We start from the raw sequence: 16528 nt of genomic DNA on the forward strand, positions 1-16528 counted from the left end.
ATTTTGTCTCTATTGGAGGCTAAACTATGTAGTGTGTGTGTTCACCTTTAATACAACGCAAAGCCAGATACTTTCTAATAGTTTTTTTCTTCACATGATGGCTTATGTGCCTTGGGATTGCAAATAGTACTCAAGATCAAATGTAAAGAGCGGAAATATTTATCATAGGACCCAGATATAATTTAGCCCTCAGCCTGAGGTCCCTATGTTAATTTTGTAGCTTTCCTTTGAAGAAGCAAAGCAGAAACTGCCAGAAGCTAAAGAAGTATTATTGAGTACAGCTGTGCTTGGTGACTAACTGGGAAATCTAAATTCAATTCACAGTACCATTGCTCTGAATGAGTTAAGGGATAAGATTTTGGGAAAGACTGGGATTCAAATAAGCACTTCATAGAGAACTGATGGAAGCAGAAGATAATTAATTGGATACTTTTTTAAAATCATGTTATTGTGAATATATCCTTTTTTAATGTTTCAGTTTATTCCTTAATTTTTATTTCCTATTTTTCTTTGGGGATGGAGTAAATGAATCGTGGAGCAGAAACCATACGGCAATGTGACAATCCAGAGGGAAAAGTGAACCCCACTTACTTGAGCAATTCACTCTGTTAATGTGAATTTAAATATTTCAAGTGGAAAACAAATTGTACAAATAAATGAAAAATACATGGGCAACTGAAAATTAAATTGCAGAGTCAAGAAATGCGTATGTGGGGGCATGTGTTGTTGAGAATAGATGCATGGAAAACATTGAAAACTCATCAACAAAATGCATGAACCTTCTCTTTCTGAAGCATTTTCTTCTGTTGTCTGCAGGGTCCTCGTGGTGCTGTTGGTGCACCTGGTCTGACAGGTTCCATGGTGAGTTACATTGAGGATTCAGATTTCAGATTTATTGTCAGAGTACCCTATGACATAGAACCCTATGACATCGCGTAGAACCCTATGACATCGCGTAGAACCCTATGACATCGCGTAGAACCCTATGACATCGCGTAGAACCCTATGACATCGCGTAGAACCCTATGACATCGCGTAGAACCCTATGACATCGCGTAGAACCCTATGACATCGCGTAGAACCCTATGACATCGCGTAGAACCCTATGACATCGCGTAGAACCCTATGACATCGCGTAGAACCCTATGACATCGCGTAGAACCCTATGACATCGCGTAGAACCCTATGACATCGCGTAGAACCCTATGACATCGCGTAGAACCCTATGACATCGCATACAATCCTGAGATTCTTTCTCCTGCAGGCCCGGCAGAATTACCACAAATTGATAGTGCAAAGAAAAACTGTACAAAGCTACACATTTAACCAAATAAAGAACTGTAAACAGATAACAAATGTAAACAAACTGAGCAATACAGGCAGAATAAAATAGAAAATCAAATAAAGTGCACAAGTAAGGGAGTCTCTGAGTTTGTCGTTGAGGAATCTGATGGTGGAGGAGTAGCAGGTGTTGCTGAACCTGATGGTGTGAGTCCTGTGGCACCTGTCCCTCTTTCCCAATGGCAGCAGTGAGAATAGAGTGTGTGCTGGGTGTCGTGGATCCTCGATGATTGCTGCTGCTCTCTAACGGTGATGTTCCCTCTAGATGTTCTCAATAGTGGGGAGGGTTTTGCCTGTGATGTCCAGGGCTGTGTCCACTAAGCTTTGGAGTGTCTTAAGATCAGGGATATTGGTGTCCCCATACCAGACCGTGATGCAGCTGGTCAACACGCTTTCTACCACACCTCTGTAGAAATTTGCTAGGGTTTCTGGTGTCATACCAAACCTCTAAAAATTCGTGAGGAAGTAGAGTCGCTGACATGCTGTCTTCACGATGCCATTGGTGTGTTGGATCCAGGAAAGATCCTCTGAGATAGTGGATCCCAAGAACTTAAAAATGCTCATCCTCTCTACCTCTGATCCCCCAATGATTGCTGGATTGTACACCTCTGACTTTCCTTATGTCAACAATCTGCTCCTTAATTTTGTTGTTGGTGGACCACTCAGCCAAATTTTTACTCTCCATCCTGTATGCTGACTCATCTCCTTCATTTATGCAACCTCCATTTATTCACCCTGTCGTTAGATATATTGTCAAGTCTGCCATCATGTTCCCATTTGCGATGGTTTCTCTACGTAACATTTAAGCAATGTTTCAATTAGGAAAAGCTATCCAATGCAAAGAATGAAGTGATTTGGGTCTTTGAGGGCCTCCCCTATATCACACCCACTTTGCACAGCCATTGCTCAATAGATCGAATTTGCTTCCAAACAGCATCAAATGGATAATAAAACTGTCCTAGATAATGAATCATGTACCCGAATGAGAAATCTTCCATTTTCCTGACCTCCTGTTGCCATATGCTCTTGACCTTTCCTCCACTTCAGTTCTCAGACTAGATAATAGCAAACAAAACAACAACAGTATCTTTGTGTATTTTTTTTCTAATTAATAGTCCATGCAACAGATCAAAATCAAATGTATTTAATTCTCCTTTTTCTCCTGGAGTGGAGTCGTTAAGAATCAAGTAACCATATGTTCCTAAACCAAATGATACAAGGCTAACTTTAGATTCTGCTTTTCCCACTGCAATGCATAGCAGTTACCTGATTTTGCATTTTGTGATATGTAATTGCAAACTAATTTTTCAAAGTTCATTAATGTAATTCAAATTCTTGATTGCTGCCCAAAATGAGCACGTCGTGATAGATCTCCACCAGTCCTTAAAGTAACGTAGGGAGACTCAAGCACTTGCAACCTTTGACAATGACAATAATGTGTAATTATGTTTATTTAATTTAGGGTCCGATTGGTTTAATGGGTGCTTCAGGTTTCCCAGGCCGGCCTGGTGCCAAGGTAATTATAAAAATCTGTTCCTAACACTCATCATGTGAATGATGAGTGTTCCAATCTCCTCAGTTTTCACATTTATCTTTCCTTCCTTCTTTCTCATGAATGTACATAATCTGCTCAGAGCAAGATACTCAAAAATAGAAACCTTGTCTAATTTGTCAATCAGGTCTAATTTGCAATGTCCACAAAGCAGAATGTATACTCTTTAGTATACTTAATCTCCAGTCTTAATGATTGCGAGTTTTTGTCATATCTATTGAACTGATGCTTAAAATTCAGTAGAAAATGATGATCTAATTCAGAGATTACGTGGCAGAATTTGTTGCAGAGCAAATCATTATCTGACTCATTTGTTTTGTTTTCTCTGCCAGATAGTTTCTGTGAATATTTATTTTTTTGTTAAAGCTTATCTTGGGAAAGATCAGCGATTCCTGGTTATGTCAGTTTGGCTTCATTAATGGCACTTGTGTTTCAGCTGAATCAGCTGGCTGTGGATTCATACCCTGATCCACAACTTGTGTGTGTACCCTGGTCCCTATCACTGGAGCTGTAAAAGTGTTGCGCTAACCGCTGTGCCAACTGTGCCACCCATGAAACAATTAAAGAAAGGTTAAACACATGAATCAATGGTGACAAAATTGAGCAATGTAATCTATTTGGGTGCCATGGGTGCCACTTTGCTTTACCTTTTCTCAGGGTCCAGGGTTTTGTGCTTCCAACCTGGTTCTGTTGGCAATGAGTTCAACAAGAAAGTCTGCAGATGTTAGGGTCGAGTGAAATTCTTTGTCATTTTTTTCACTCCTACATCAACGATAGGCTCAGGACCAAAATGTCGGTAATATAACTTTACCTCCTATGGAGGCTGCGAGACTGGTTGAGTTTTAATTACAATGACAGTGTCTGCAGAGTTCCTTGTTTCACTGCACAGTGTGTTATTGAGTATCTCCCAATGCATTGAGTTTGCACTCGTTAAATAGTTGGTGTTGTGTGCCACGTGAGATGAGGTTGTGAAGGTTGGGGCAATGCCAAATGCAAAATGGTGTGACTAAAACAAAATAAAAATTTGTTCACAGACCAACTCTCAAATATTACTGGTAGGCTGGTTTGTGAACTTGGAAGTGGTTGAATGTAGTATGAGAAGATATGTTCATTCACTTTAACTACAAACGTGAGGTAATTGAACATTTGTGACACTACGTTCTTTGGAAAGTTCTGGCATTTTCCTCCAGTTGTCTTCCACTGTTTTTCAGGTGTGTGGAGGAGGGAATTTCTCTGCTTCACCACACCTGCCATTCAATCCATCTATTGCTATGCCAGAATATTGGTAAGTCGGTTTTCACCTGTATTCTGGAATTCCAGCCATCTGCAGCAACCATACAAATTAAGGATTGTTCTTAAAGCTAAGATAAATTAGTTATAATCTGAAGATTTAATAAGCGTACAAGGAGCAAAAAAGATAACTAAGAAAAGACAAGGGTCAATCAAGAACCAAGCAAATCCAAGAGTACTGCTAGGGTTTTGCTACATTAATGACTTCGCTGCATGGAAGACGTCTGATTGCTTGTCACTTTGTGAACTTGTACAGATGCAGAAACGTCTACGGACACCCCAGGGATTTTGAAGAAATACAATCTTCAAAAAAGAGGATAATGCCATTGTCACAGTCATTCAAATTTGGGTGGGATAAATAAAGTAAAAGAAGAAATGTTGAGTGGTTTATCAAATTTGTAATGGCCAGGACCCATTGTGTATCTTTGGATGTTAAAAGAAGCATGGCAGGTAATTGTGCAGTCTCTGACCCCAGGTTCTCAATCCTCCTTGATAATAGGAGTAATGTCATAGGATTGGACAACTGTCAAGGTGTAACAGTGTTTAAAAAGGGAAGATGAGATAATCAAGCAATTACAGGCCAGTAATTTTAATTTTGATTATAATCCCTGGACAACACTTTTTTTTCCAAAAGGTTTTACTTCCTGAGAAAACAAATTGGGGATTATGATAAACAACTTTAATCTGAATACAAAGATGCTTTCAGATTTGATGTCTCACATAGGAAGTTGGAAAACATTAAATTAACTTTTATTGAATTTACCTTGTTCAATTGCATAATGATTCTGACACGTTACCTTGGATCAACTGATCTAAAAATGTTTTGCCACTGATTTTAATTTGTACTCAGCATCTCATGCCTCTCATGTCAATAATGTCCAACAATAGTTGGCCAGCATTGATGGATTCCAGTTGCCCTGATAGTGCTTTTCTATGGTTGCAACATCTTGATGGAACCTTTCACCATGTTAGTCACTAAGGCACCAAGATCAGCATTTCTGCTGCATTAAATCTTCCTGAAGACAATAAATGCTAATGTTAAGTACACTCACTAGACTGTTGCCGGAAGAACATGTGCATCAACATATGTTCAATCTATATCAATGTAATGCACAGTATTTGTATATGTGATCTGCTTTTATAGCCTGTCTGCATCTATCCTGCCTAAGCATGCCCAGGCCTAAGATAACATAAGCTTAGCACCTGCACTGAGTGTATGCCCAGGCATGCTTGGACTGACCAAAACAGCTTGCTTTGTGACCAATATACTAGTAAACTTAAAATATGTCAGGAAATCACTAAAATAGATTACCGTATATGCTGTTGCATAGGTCGATCCTCAAAACTTCTAATTTTAAGGTGAAAATTTGGGTCATCTTATACAAAGAGTCTAAAAATTCTCATCTTGACAATGAAGTCACAACATCACTGCCATCTTTCTGCCTGCTCCGATGCAACCTAGCACATACCCCATTAGTTATTTGTGAAGTCTCAGTCCTTCTCTGAGGTGTTCATCTGCCCAGTATGACTGTTGTTGGCTCTGTACAGGCTTTAAATGACCTGTTACAGGAGCTAAAAGTGATATATTTTTAAATATCCAAATAAAATGTAAACTTTTAAATGATAATTTGTTATTAAAATATTATGATTTGCTGTCAACAAGATCCACTGGTCAGCGGTAAGTCCCAGATTTTTGGGGAGGGAGTTGTCTTATTCAAAGGGTATCACTCAAAAACAACATTTTTGATGAAAATTCCGGGGTCGTCCTATACACAGGAGTCCTATACAACGGCATATATGATACAGTATATCTAATTAACAGAACATGATAGGAACATTTTAAGGTGATTTTTATGATCAGCAAACTAAACTCCATTTAAAACACTTTAATAAGTTCACAGAGGTAAATCACAGTATTCTGTTGACACTATGGTTAAGTGAAAATTGCACACAAATGCTGGAGAAACTCAGCACGTCAAACAGTGCCTTTATATAGCAAAGGAAAATATACATTACCAATTTTCAGGCCTGAGCCCTTCATGGGGTGGGAATGTGTGAGGTGAAGCAATCGGATAGGTACAAGAAGTGCCAGGATATTGTGGGAGATTGGGTGGACCGCAGCACTTTTTCCCCTGGGGTGCCAATAGCAAATGTCAGAGGACATTGGCTTGAGATGATTGGAGGAAATTTTAGGGAAGATGCCAGAAGTATATCATTGAGAGAATGGTAGATGCATGGAATGTATTGCTTGGAGTGGTGGTGGAAGGTGGTGCAATAGGGCAATGAAAAGACTCTTGAATAGGCACATGGAGGTGTGGGACACGTCAGCTCAAACTGATGGAGGTGTGGGTGGAGGATGAGTTGTCGAGGCTTGTTTAAAAAAAAAGAATAGGCACATGGATGCAAGAAAAATAGAGGGTTATGGGTGTGAGGCAGAAAAGAATTAGATTGCTGTGGAGTTTATTTCCATAGATTAGCACAAGACCATGGGCTGAGAGGCCTGTACTGTAATGATTGGTGTTCTATGTGCGAACAGAGGGACAATAAAGGTACAACTACAATCTTTAAAGGCCATAAGATGATTAAAAATGGGAAAGGATGCTTTCCTTCATTGACCAACGTGGAGAATGTCGCATAGAGGTGATGCCTGAACTGTATACAAAACTAGTTGTGTTACAACTTAAGGATTGTATACTCTTCAATTGTGTCAGAATTAGAGGCTATTTATGAAGATGTTGCCAGGACTGGGAAATTGGGGAAGTGAGGAACAACAAGATAAAATAAGGGTGTTTCTGTTGAAGAGAAGAGGTTTAATGGAGACTTAAATGATTGTATAAAATTAAGAGGGGCTTATGTGGATTAGGTAGGAAAGGTTTATTTCTCATAATAGTTGGGTCAAACTCCAGGGGGCAAAGATTGGAACAAAAAATCGAGGGAAAATGAGTAAATCATTTTTTTTTGTCCAGAGGGTAACAAGAGCCAGGAAATCACTGACAGAAAGGGCAATAAAGACAAAGAGCCTCATCATATTTATACAGTACTTGGCTGGATACTTGAAAAGTTGTGATTTCAAGGATTGCTGAAATATGAGATTGCATTGTGTGGCTCCTTTTACCACAGGCACAGACATGGGTTGAATGGCCTCCTTTTGTGTTGTGAATTTCTCTGACTCTAAGACTTCTATGGCACAAATTGTGGGTGCTTCCTGCACTGATGTGAACGGGCATAAATTGATCACAAACCTTATCCATGCTTCTCAGCACCATCACTCGTAGAGGCCAAAACAATAACCTCATTGAAACATTGAACATACCCCATGTGGCTTGTCAGAGTACACACTTTGTTCATGTACCCAGAACCAGGGTTCACAATCCCAAAATAAGGGTCAGCCATCCAGGAATAATGCAAGATGAAATTTATTCACCTCGCAGGGCACAAATCTTTGGAACTTATTATCCAATGTGTCTGGGAAGGCATAGTTGTTGAATGTATTCAAAATGTAGGCTGATAGTTTTTTGGAAAGTAAGGGATTCAGAAGAAAGCTTCAGGTAGCTTATCCTTGATCCTATTGATTAATGGAGCAGATGCAAAGGACCAAATGACCAACTAGAAAGTCTATTTCTGATGAAGTTTACTATAATTAGTACCGATTACAAATTTCCTAAAATTTCTTCCTGAATTTTCCATAGCTGCATTAATACAAGCCTTGATTTTAACTTATTCTGCACATTGGGAATGTTGGTCCTGGGAGCTTAAGTGGCCACTAGACTTTGCCATGACTTTCATATTGTAGCCATATACCAAGTCTAAAGGTAAAGAGTGCAGGCAGTTGAGGGGCTTGTGCAAATGTTTAAATTCTCTTTTTTTCTGTGAGATATTTATGCTTCGGAAGGAGCTGAAATACATTCCAAGATTGCACACAGTATCATTATTCTTTTCCTCTCTCTGCCACAATGCCCCATCTGTGCTATCTTCATACTTGGAACTGGCCCCTTGGTTCCCAGCACCTCCAGCTTCCTTCTATTTAGACCATCAACTTTGATGTCTCTCCAACAGGAGATGAAATTCAAAATTTACATCAGGCCAGAAGTTAATTTCACATGCCTGCAGACTGAAATGCACATGGCATCGACATTTCACTTTGCACCTGCACCCTCTGTTTGCAGCCATAACCCAAGTTAAAGTTGTTCTTGCAGATATTTTATCATTTTTGTACTCCTGCCAGTTTTGAAGTTAATGTGAAGAATGACATGATGATAGTTAGAAATAAATAGTAAATACCACAACAATTGCCTTCCGGGCAGACTGAACATCTCCTGAACATGATTCAGCCGAGAAGAACAGGCTGATTCCAAAGAAAGCGCCGTCTCTCCCTGATGAATAAGCCCCTTGCATAGCTGCAGCTGGGGTGAGAAGAACTCTATCCAAAGTGAACCTACACAAGGCAGCAGGACCAGACAACATATGCAGTCGAGTACCAAAGGAGTGTGCCGACCAACTGGCGGAGGTTCCTTACAGACATCTTCAATATGTCACTGCAGCAATCTATCATCTCCTTGGGTTTCAAGACAGCCACCATTATCCCGGTACTAAAGAGGGTGACAGCAACAGGCCTTATTGACTACCACCCAGTGGCAACGAGAGAATGCTATTTCATTGGGATGTACTTGTACAATCAGATGATAAATAAACTTGAATTTGTACTTGGTTCCTGAACATGTCAACTAGTTTATAAGGCACAAGATAACTAAATATTATCTGTATGTAATCAGCGTGATCTTGGATATTTCAGGAATTTCATTTTGCAATGGGAATTGAAGTTCTTACACTAAATTATTAATTTCCAAGCTTATTCTCACTAGAGTTAACAGAACATCTCCCACCAAAGCACATAATAATTATAGTTTAAGTGTAAATTTTATTGGTAATGTGCTTTCACCTCATGTGGGTTTAATTTCATTTGATGTGCTGTACCCACCTAAATTCTGGGTACCTCCTTTATATGACAATCCCTTGAATGCTTTGAGATTCATCAAAGTGAACAGAAATGCACTATGTAAAGTCTTTGGGAGAAAACCCTCAGAAGTAATTTGTAACAGTCCATTGATTAATTTAATCAGTATTTCAAGTTCTTTTCAGTTGACTGTTTTAATTATGTATTGCTTTCTTTACAGATGTATTCATAAACAGAATGGTTGCTCAATAACATACAAAACATATTGAAATATTTGGCATTGGTCTACCAGCTGAAGTCATATATCTAAATCTTTTGATGACTTTGGTAGTACAGGTAGTTACAGGAATTGAACCAAGCCATCCCCTGACTGCCAGAATAACCCAAATAATTCACTGTGATCCTCTTGGGAAGAAAACCTCATTCTCAGTGTGTGACTCTGTGTTAATGCTCCCTGATCAATAGATGCTATCTTTCCAAATTTTTGCTTAAATTCCAGAATTTTTGGCCCTCATTATTATCACAGACAAACCAAGATCTTATTGCTCTGAGCAATTTAAAACCAGTAAGTGGACTACACTTTGACAATGTTGTGAGTTAGCTTGAGCCTAATCCAATATTTGATTTTAACAGAATTATTGAAGAGAAAAAAGTCCATTCCAATGTGTGCAGATTTTCCATGCGAACCTCAAAAGGAACTGCTTCTCTCTCATTCTGTGATCGCATCTGAAAACTTGTATTTTTTTTAATGCTGAGCTTCACCATCAAGCAGAATAAATGGAGCCATTTAATTATCATTCTGAATTCTCATCAAGTCTTCATTGCTGTTTGGATCACGTGAAAAGTCAGGAAAAAATAATCATAATCCATAAAGTGAAAAAAAATATTAGCTGTCTTGGCACAGACCAAGGGTACAATTCCCTTGTGATCTGGCTACCAAGTCTTAAACTTCACGCCCTGACACTAGCTTTTCCTTTGGGTAAACAGCTGTCAATGCAATTCTTACTTTAGCCTCCTCGACATGTTTACTCTGTGAAATCATTAACACGGAGATCTATTGGAAAATCCAGGCAAATTTGGCTCATTTAGTGGGAAAGTTGAACAGCACGCTCTACTGATCAAGAGATTGTTTCCAGCTAGCAGCTAAAAATTAAGCTTCATGAAGACATTTGTAGTGAGTTCAGTAACTGCAGTTTATATATCTCCAATCTCCAGAAAGTTTGCAATAACTTGGGGAGAAAGCATTTCAATAATTTATTTTTTTAATATATCTTATTTTCAAACCCATAGCATGGAATGTACTCCATTTTCTTCTGTCAGTCTTGCACTTTATGTGGCCAGATCAGTGCCCTGAATCTTAACACTTTACCAGGGACTTGTATAAATGGGGGTGGGAGTTGGTGATAGTTACTTGTGTGCTGGCAGTCCCATCCAATGCATATTTTCTATTGGATGCAAACCCAGGATTGGGAAAGTGATAAGGTGGCAGAGGTGTTTCAAGGGCAAAGTGAAAGGCAAAGACATGTGACTATTTGAAAACAGTGTGGGAAATATGGTTTGGTATTTAAAAAAAATGGAAAAATGGGTGTATTTTCCAAATGGAGTGACATTGAAAAGAGTTGATGTTGGGAGGAAAATAGAAGTCCTTGTGCACAATTCTCTGAAAGTTAATATACAGGCCCAGGGATGATTAAAAAGGTCAATAATATGTTGGCCTTTATTGCAAAAGGATTCGAGTACAAGAATTGAATTGTCTTTTTCCAATTGTCCTGATGAGAATGCCATCTGGACTATTGTGATGGATCTGGTCTCCTTACCCAAGGAAAGAAATACTTGCAAAGGTTCACAAATTGATTGCAAAATGGCAGGTATCCTATGATGAGCAATTAAGCAAACAGAGCTTTAGAAGAATGATAGGTGAGCTTGTTTAAATATACACTGAGCAAGGGGTGGGTGGGTGTGTATGTGTGTGTGCATGAGCGTGTGTGGAAGTGAAAGGGGGGATTTAGAAGGGGGAAGAATCTCAATCTCAGTATTTGCCATTCAAAATAGAAATGAGAAGAAACATGTTTATCCAGAAGTGGAGGACTTTTCACCTGATGGCATTGGGGAGGTTCAATCTCTGAGGCATATTCCAGACTGAGAATGATAGATTTTTGAATTTTATAGAAATCCAAAGACTAGGTACCAAGAAACTGCACTGAGGTAAAAGATAATATTCATTGGCAGAGCATGAACAAGGCCCAAGAGATCTATACTTTCTATTTCTTGCATATTACTTATTTGGAGGCCAGGGCTACTGCCTCCATTAACCATTCATTACTTGAAGTTTCCTACTTGATGTTGGTTATAAATGCAAATCATACTCATGAGCTCGAGTAGACTTTGTGTTAATTGCCCAGAAAATAAACTGAAGTGGCTTGATAAGCAGAACGACCAGAAATCAGATCAGGTACTATTTATTGTAATGCAATAAAACAGAAATGTAATGATACATGAAATTGTCTTTAATCTGCCAATAAGTAGTTAAAGATTTTCTATTAACATTAACATTGTCCAATATCCGTTACCATCAGAGAAAGGAAAAAAAAGAGCATACTCCTCAGAGTCACTGAGAGACTGTAGATTCACCTCCCCCAGCTTCCCCAGCTGCCCAAGACTCCAGTTCAGTTCAAACCAACAGCAAATCAAGCTCAGATCCAAACCTCCAATACGATGAGGAAGCCTTTAGCATCCAGGATCCTTCGGGAGCCCTCCTTTCCCACAGCATCCTCTCATATCCTGGCGCTGACACCCAGCTCCCACAAGCCAGCCTCCAGCAGCCTGAAACCTTTGAGGGTTCCTCGCCTACATCACTAGTAACTCACCACCTGTGTGTGTCCTTCAGCCACAAAGCCGCTCGTTTATTCGCCCCATGCTCACCATTCTTAGGGTTGTCTCCTGTGCTCCTCCTTCTCAACGGTGGGGAGGGGGAAGGATGTTCTCTCTGTTATGGTGTCCTGTGCCAGTCCACTGCTCCTCCAGTGACTACAACTACTTGAGAAAACTGCCAAACATGGGCGCTACTATCTTGGGCCCAGACCCTGCAGTCGCAGGTTTTTAAATAAAACTCTGTTGGCTCCTTTAACAAATTGACTCAACCATGCTCACAGACTCTGTAGCAAACACATGAATGAGAGCACTGTAAACATCTCTACTAAATGTATTCAAAATTTAATTATTAAAAAATTGTAGGCGCGGTATTTTTAACACTGTTTTTTCGACTTATGATGGGTTTGCCAGAATGTAACCCTGCCGTAAGTTGAGGAACACCTCAACTTAATAAAAGAGGAAAGTTTTTCGGGAGCTTCACCAACACTCCAAGTAAATCCACTGAGGTCAGTGTAAGCACATTTTGGAAGCAGATCACAACAGGTGTTGTCACCTGTGCTTTGGTTGAACAGCTAAGACTGAGGATGTGTTTACCTCATTATATGAATAGTGCAATTCCAGATTTGATCACTTGTTTGTGCTAAAATTGCTGATCTTTATCTGAGAAGCATTGGGAGTATCCAGCATTACATGGGAAAGATAAGCAGTCCGCTGCTGATTACAATTAACCCTCCTGGAAGGGTATAGTCATGGAAAATTGCTGCCAGTGAAACAAGGATCAACCATGAGTCAGTCTGCAGGACACTGCATATAGTGGAGACATCAGGGGGATATTTGTTTGATGGGTGAAATCATTGCCATTCATGTCAAAACGACCAATGCAAAATAGTAAGTGGAATGACAATGAATTCTGGAATGGACAAAACCAAACCGAAATATAAATTCCTGGGATTTTTTGGATGTGTTTCAATAATATGATTCATCTTAATAAAACAGTATACAATTGAGATTGGCCTTAATAAAAGGTTTAAATCTCAACCTCTAGTTTCTGTTCATTTTTACTCCACCTGAACAATGGGTTTTAAGTGTGACCTGACCTGGTATTTATTATAGTTAAGAAAATTATATGTAATTGACATACTGTAGTTTTTCTGCCCATAACTGATTGCAGTTTCTCAGATTTGTAAGAATAAAAGAAATGATACAAGATTCTATCGAACCATGCCTGTGGAGCATTATAAATCTTGGTAAAGTAAGCTTGCATTGGTAGATAATTGGGTAAAATGAACCAGAGGTTCATATTCCAGAGGTGGCAAGTGGCAGAGTGCAAATGTAAGTTAAAGTTTATTTGTCACAATAGGCCAAGTACTGTGAGAAGGGTTTTTCTGCATACTGTCGAAGAGGTTATCTCTAAAATTCATATAACAAGCACAATTTACAGAGTATAGAGTTATATTGAAAAGATCAATAAATACCAAGGAAAGGCAATTTGATAGCACTATTGCGGGATTTATTCAGGATCCTGATGGCTGCAGGGACAAAACTGTTTTTATGTTTGTTGGTGTGTGCTTTCACATCCTTGAGTCTTCTCCATGATGGGAGGAGGGAGAAGAGAATGTTAGCTGCCTTTCTTAAGCAGCAAAAGATGTAGATGGGGTCCACGGAGGGAGAAAAGTTTGTGTTGTGTTTTGAAATGCATTCACTACCTTCCATAGCATCTTCCAATCTTGAACAGAGCAGCTCCCAAACCACTCAATGTTGCATCCAGCAAGTATGTTTCCACTGTTGCCCCTGTAGAAATCATTAGGAGACAAGGGAAAGATGCCAAATGTCCATCATCTTTGAGAATGGAGAGACTTTGGTGGATTTTCTTCACTGTTGGGTCAACGTGCTTGCCCAGGTTGTTAGAGATGTTTTTTTTTTTCGCCCAAGAACTTGAAGCTATGTACTCTTTCCACTTTAGCACCAATGATGTGGACAGGGGTGTGGTCGCTTCCCCCTCTCCTGATTTCAAAGATCACTTCGTTTGTACTTTTGACATTGAGAGAGAGAGAGAGAGATTGTTATTTTTGACACTGTGCCACTAGACTTTCAATCTCTTTCCTGTATTCCATCTTGGTACAGTGGTGTGGGAATATTTGAAGATGGAGTTGGAACAGAATTTGGCTGCACAGTCACGGGTGCATAGAGAATATAGAAAGGGAATGAGTAGAGATCGCTGAGGAGCACCAGTGTTGAATGTGATTGTGGAGGAGATGTTATCCATCTTCACTGATTGTGTTCCATTTGCCAGGAAGTTGAGCATTCAGTTTGATGGTAAAATAATTTATGCCTTTCATAAAGGATGGACATCTTCGCTTAATGTGCTTCATAATTTTGAGGGATTTGGTGTAATGTTTTCAGAGAGATTATATTTCATATTCAGGCTAGTGCATAAATAAGTAAAGCCAATTAGCAGATGAAATCTAATTATGTGCAGTTAGACTGATATAACTCTTCAAGCCAGATGGAAAATACCTTCTGAAATAGTTGACTGGGTGATTAGACATTTGTGTGCAGCTTCCCTTCATTAAGCAAGAATAATAGTTCATGGGTGTTGCAGGGCTCATCTCATAATCAATCTCCCATGGCCAATACTGCTGACACATATTACATGTGTGTCATTTAGAATGATCAATACCAAATGCAAAATGTGTCAGTCCTTCATCAGTGATGAATTTATATACTCCCTAATCATTGTGTGAGTACCTTCACTACAAGATTCACCACCACCTTCTCAAGGTTATCTTGAAGAGAGGAAATAAATACTGACTCTTCCAACAATCACCATGTCCAAAAGGAAATAACTGGGAAAAATAGAAAATTATTCTGTATAGAACCTGTTACAGGCTCAGAGGACCCCAAAACCCAGCAGCAATAGAAATTCATCAAGACAAATGGTTACTTAAACAAAAGTTGCTTTTAATTTTCTTTAAACATGAAAACAGGATCAAACTTTAACTTATTACTATTAACTTTATATAACAACCCCCCTTCTAATTCTAAGTGCATGTGTATGTAATGTGTATAAATTCAGAAAATTTATTTGATTCACAGTCCAATCTCACTTCTCACTCCTCCAAGTTAAACCAGTATCAGGCAATTCTTATACTGTGCTCAGAATTTAACATTTATGAATATTCACCAAGCTCTGTTACTTAAAGGTAATTGGTTACCATTCAAGAAGGTTCTTGTTTGTTTCAGAGAGGGATTTGTTGCTCATTGGACACACACACACACAAACTGATTCCCTCCGATCAGCCACTTCAGTGTCTTGCCAAAGAAACTTGCCACTGGACCCAAACTTCTGAGCCCATTCATCTGTTGCTTTCAAAACAATAATCCATTTACACCTTGCTTTTGAAGTTTTTTGAGCCTGGGTTCTTTTATTTTCACGTCCTTGTGGAAACTTTCAGCAAAGCAGTTTTTATTGTCTTTTCAAAGGCCCTGGGCCCAGAGTGTCTGGTTTGAGTAAAGCTTTTGCATTTTAAATGAGATCTGTTTTGTGAAATGTTTGTGTTTGTTTGTGACCTACAAAAAGCTCACACAATCTATCTCCTCCAAAAACACATCTATACATAATATAAAATATAATATAATCCATCACAAACCATAGAACATTACAGCACAGATACTGGCCCTTCACCCCTTCTAGTCTGTGCCAACTATTATTCTGTCTAATTCCACTGACCTGCATTCAGTCTCTATCCCGCCATGCACCTCCCATCCATGTATCCATCCAAGCTCTTCTTAAATGTCAAAATTGTATCTTGAAACAGTTCAAACGGAGTTTTATACAAAAACACTGAAGAATATGGCACATGGAAGAGTAATATCCATCTTTCTTATATCTTGAACTGAATGCTCAAAATTCAGATAGTCTTCTGTCTTACATAATTAAGCATTAAAACAATTAATATCTTGATATCAAACTGAAATTGATATTGATTCAATTCTTAAATTAAAAATGATATTGCCAGATTCTTTTGTTCAATAGGACAGGTCAGATATATAGAGTTGGAAAAGCAGGGAATAAATAGACTGCAAATTTGCTATGTGCTCATAACATGGCTCAAATTAGGAGTGGCATGGTTGGCATAGCAGTTGGGTGGCACAATTGGCATAACGATTAGCACATTCCCTTTATAGAGCTAGCAATCGGGTCTGGTCTGGGGTTCAAGTCCTGTTCTGTCTGTAAGGAGTTTGTACATTTTCCCCATGTCTCGGTGGGTTTTCTCTGGGACCTCCGGTTTCCTCCCTCCATTTAAAATGTACCGGGGATGTAAGTTAATGGGGTGTAAATTGGATGGCATGCACTTGTGGGTCGAAATGGCCTGTTACCATGCTTTATGTCTAAATTTAACATTTAAAGGTCTGAATGGTCTCCTCATGTTCCTTTGCTCCTTTGTTCCACATAATATAAATGAGGGATATGTGAATATGGGTTTGCATTGTCTTCCTGGTGGAAGAGCCTGGTGTGG

General features: G+C 39.1%; 1 protein-coding gene across 1 annotated transcript in view; it reads left to right on the plus strand.

Moving 5' to 3' along the window:
• The window catches only part of col5a2b (collagen, type V, alpha 2b), a 163764-nt gene that overhangs the window by 47484 nt on the left and 99752 nt on the right, over positions 1-16528 (plus strand). The window contains exons 13-14 of the mRNA XM_069936211.1: positions 817-861; positions 2804-2857. Coding sequence (XP_069792312.1) covers positions 817-861; positions 2804-2857 — 99 coding nt within the window. The remainder of the gene's footprint in view (positions 1-816; positions 862-2803; positions 2858-16528) is intronic.

The sequence above is a fragment of the Narcine bancroftii genome, chromosome 4, assembly GCF_036971445.1.
Source record: "Narcine bancroftii isolate sNarBan1 chromosome 4, sNarBan1.hap1, whole genome shotgun sequence".
In the NCBI taxonomy this organism is placed as follows: Eukaryota; Metazoa; Chordata; class Chondrichthyes; order Torpediniformes; family Narcinidae; genus Narcine; species Narcine bancroftii.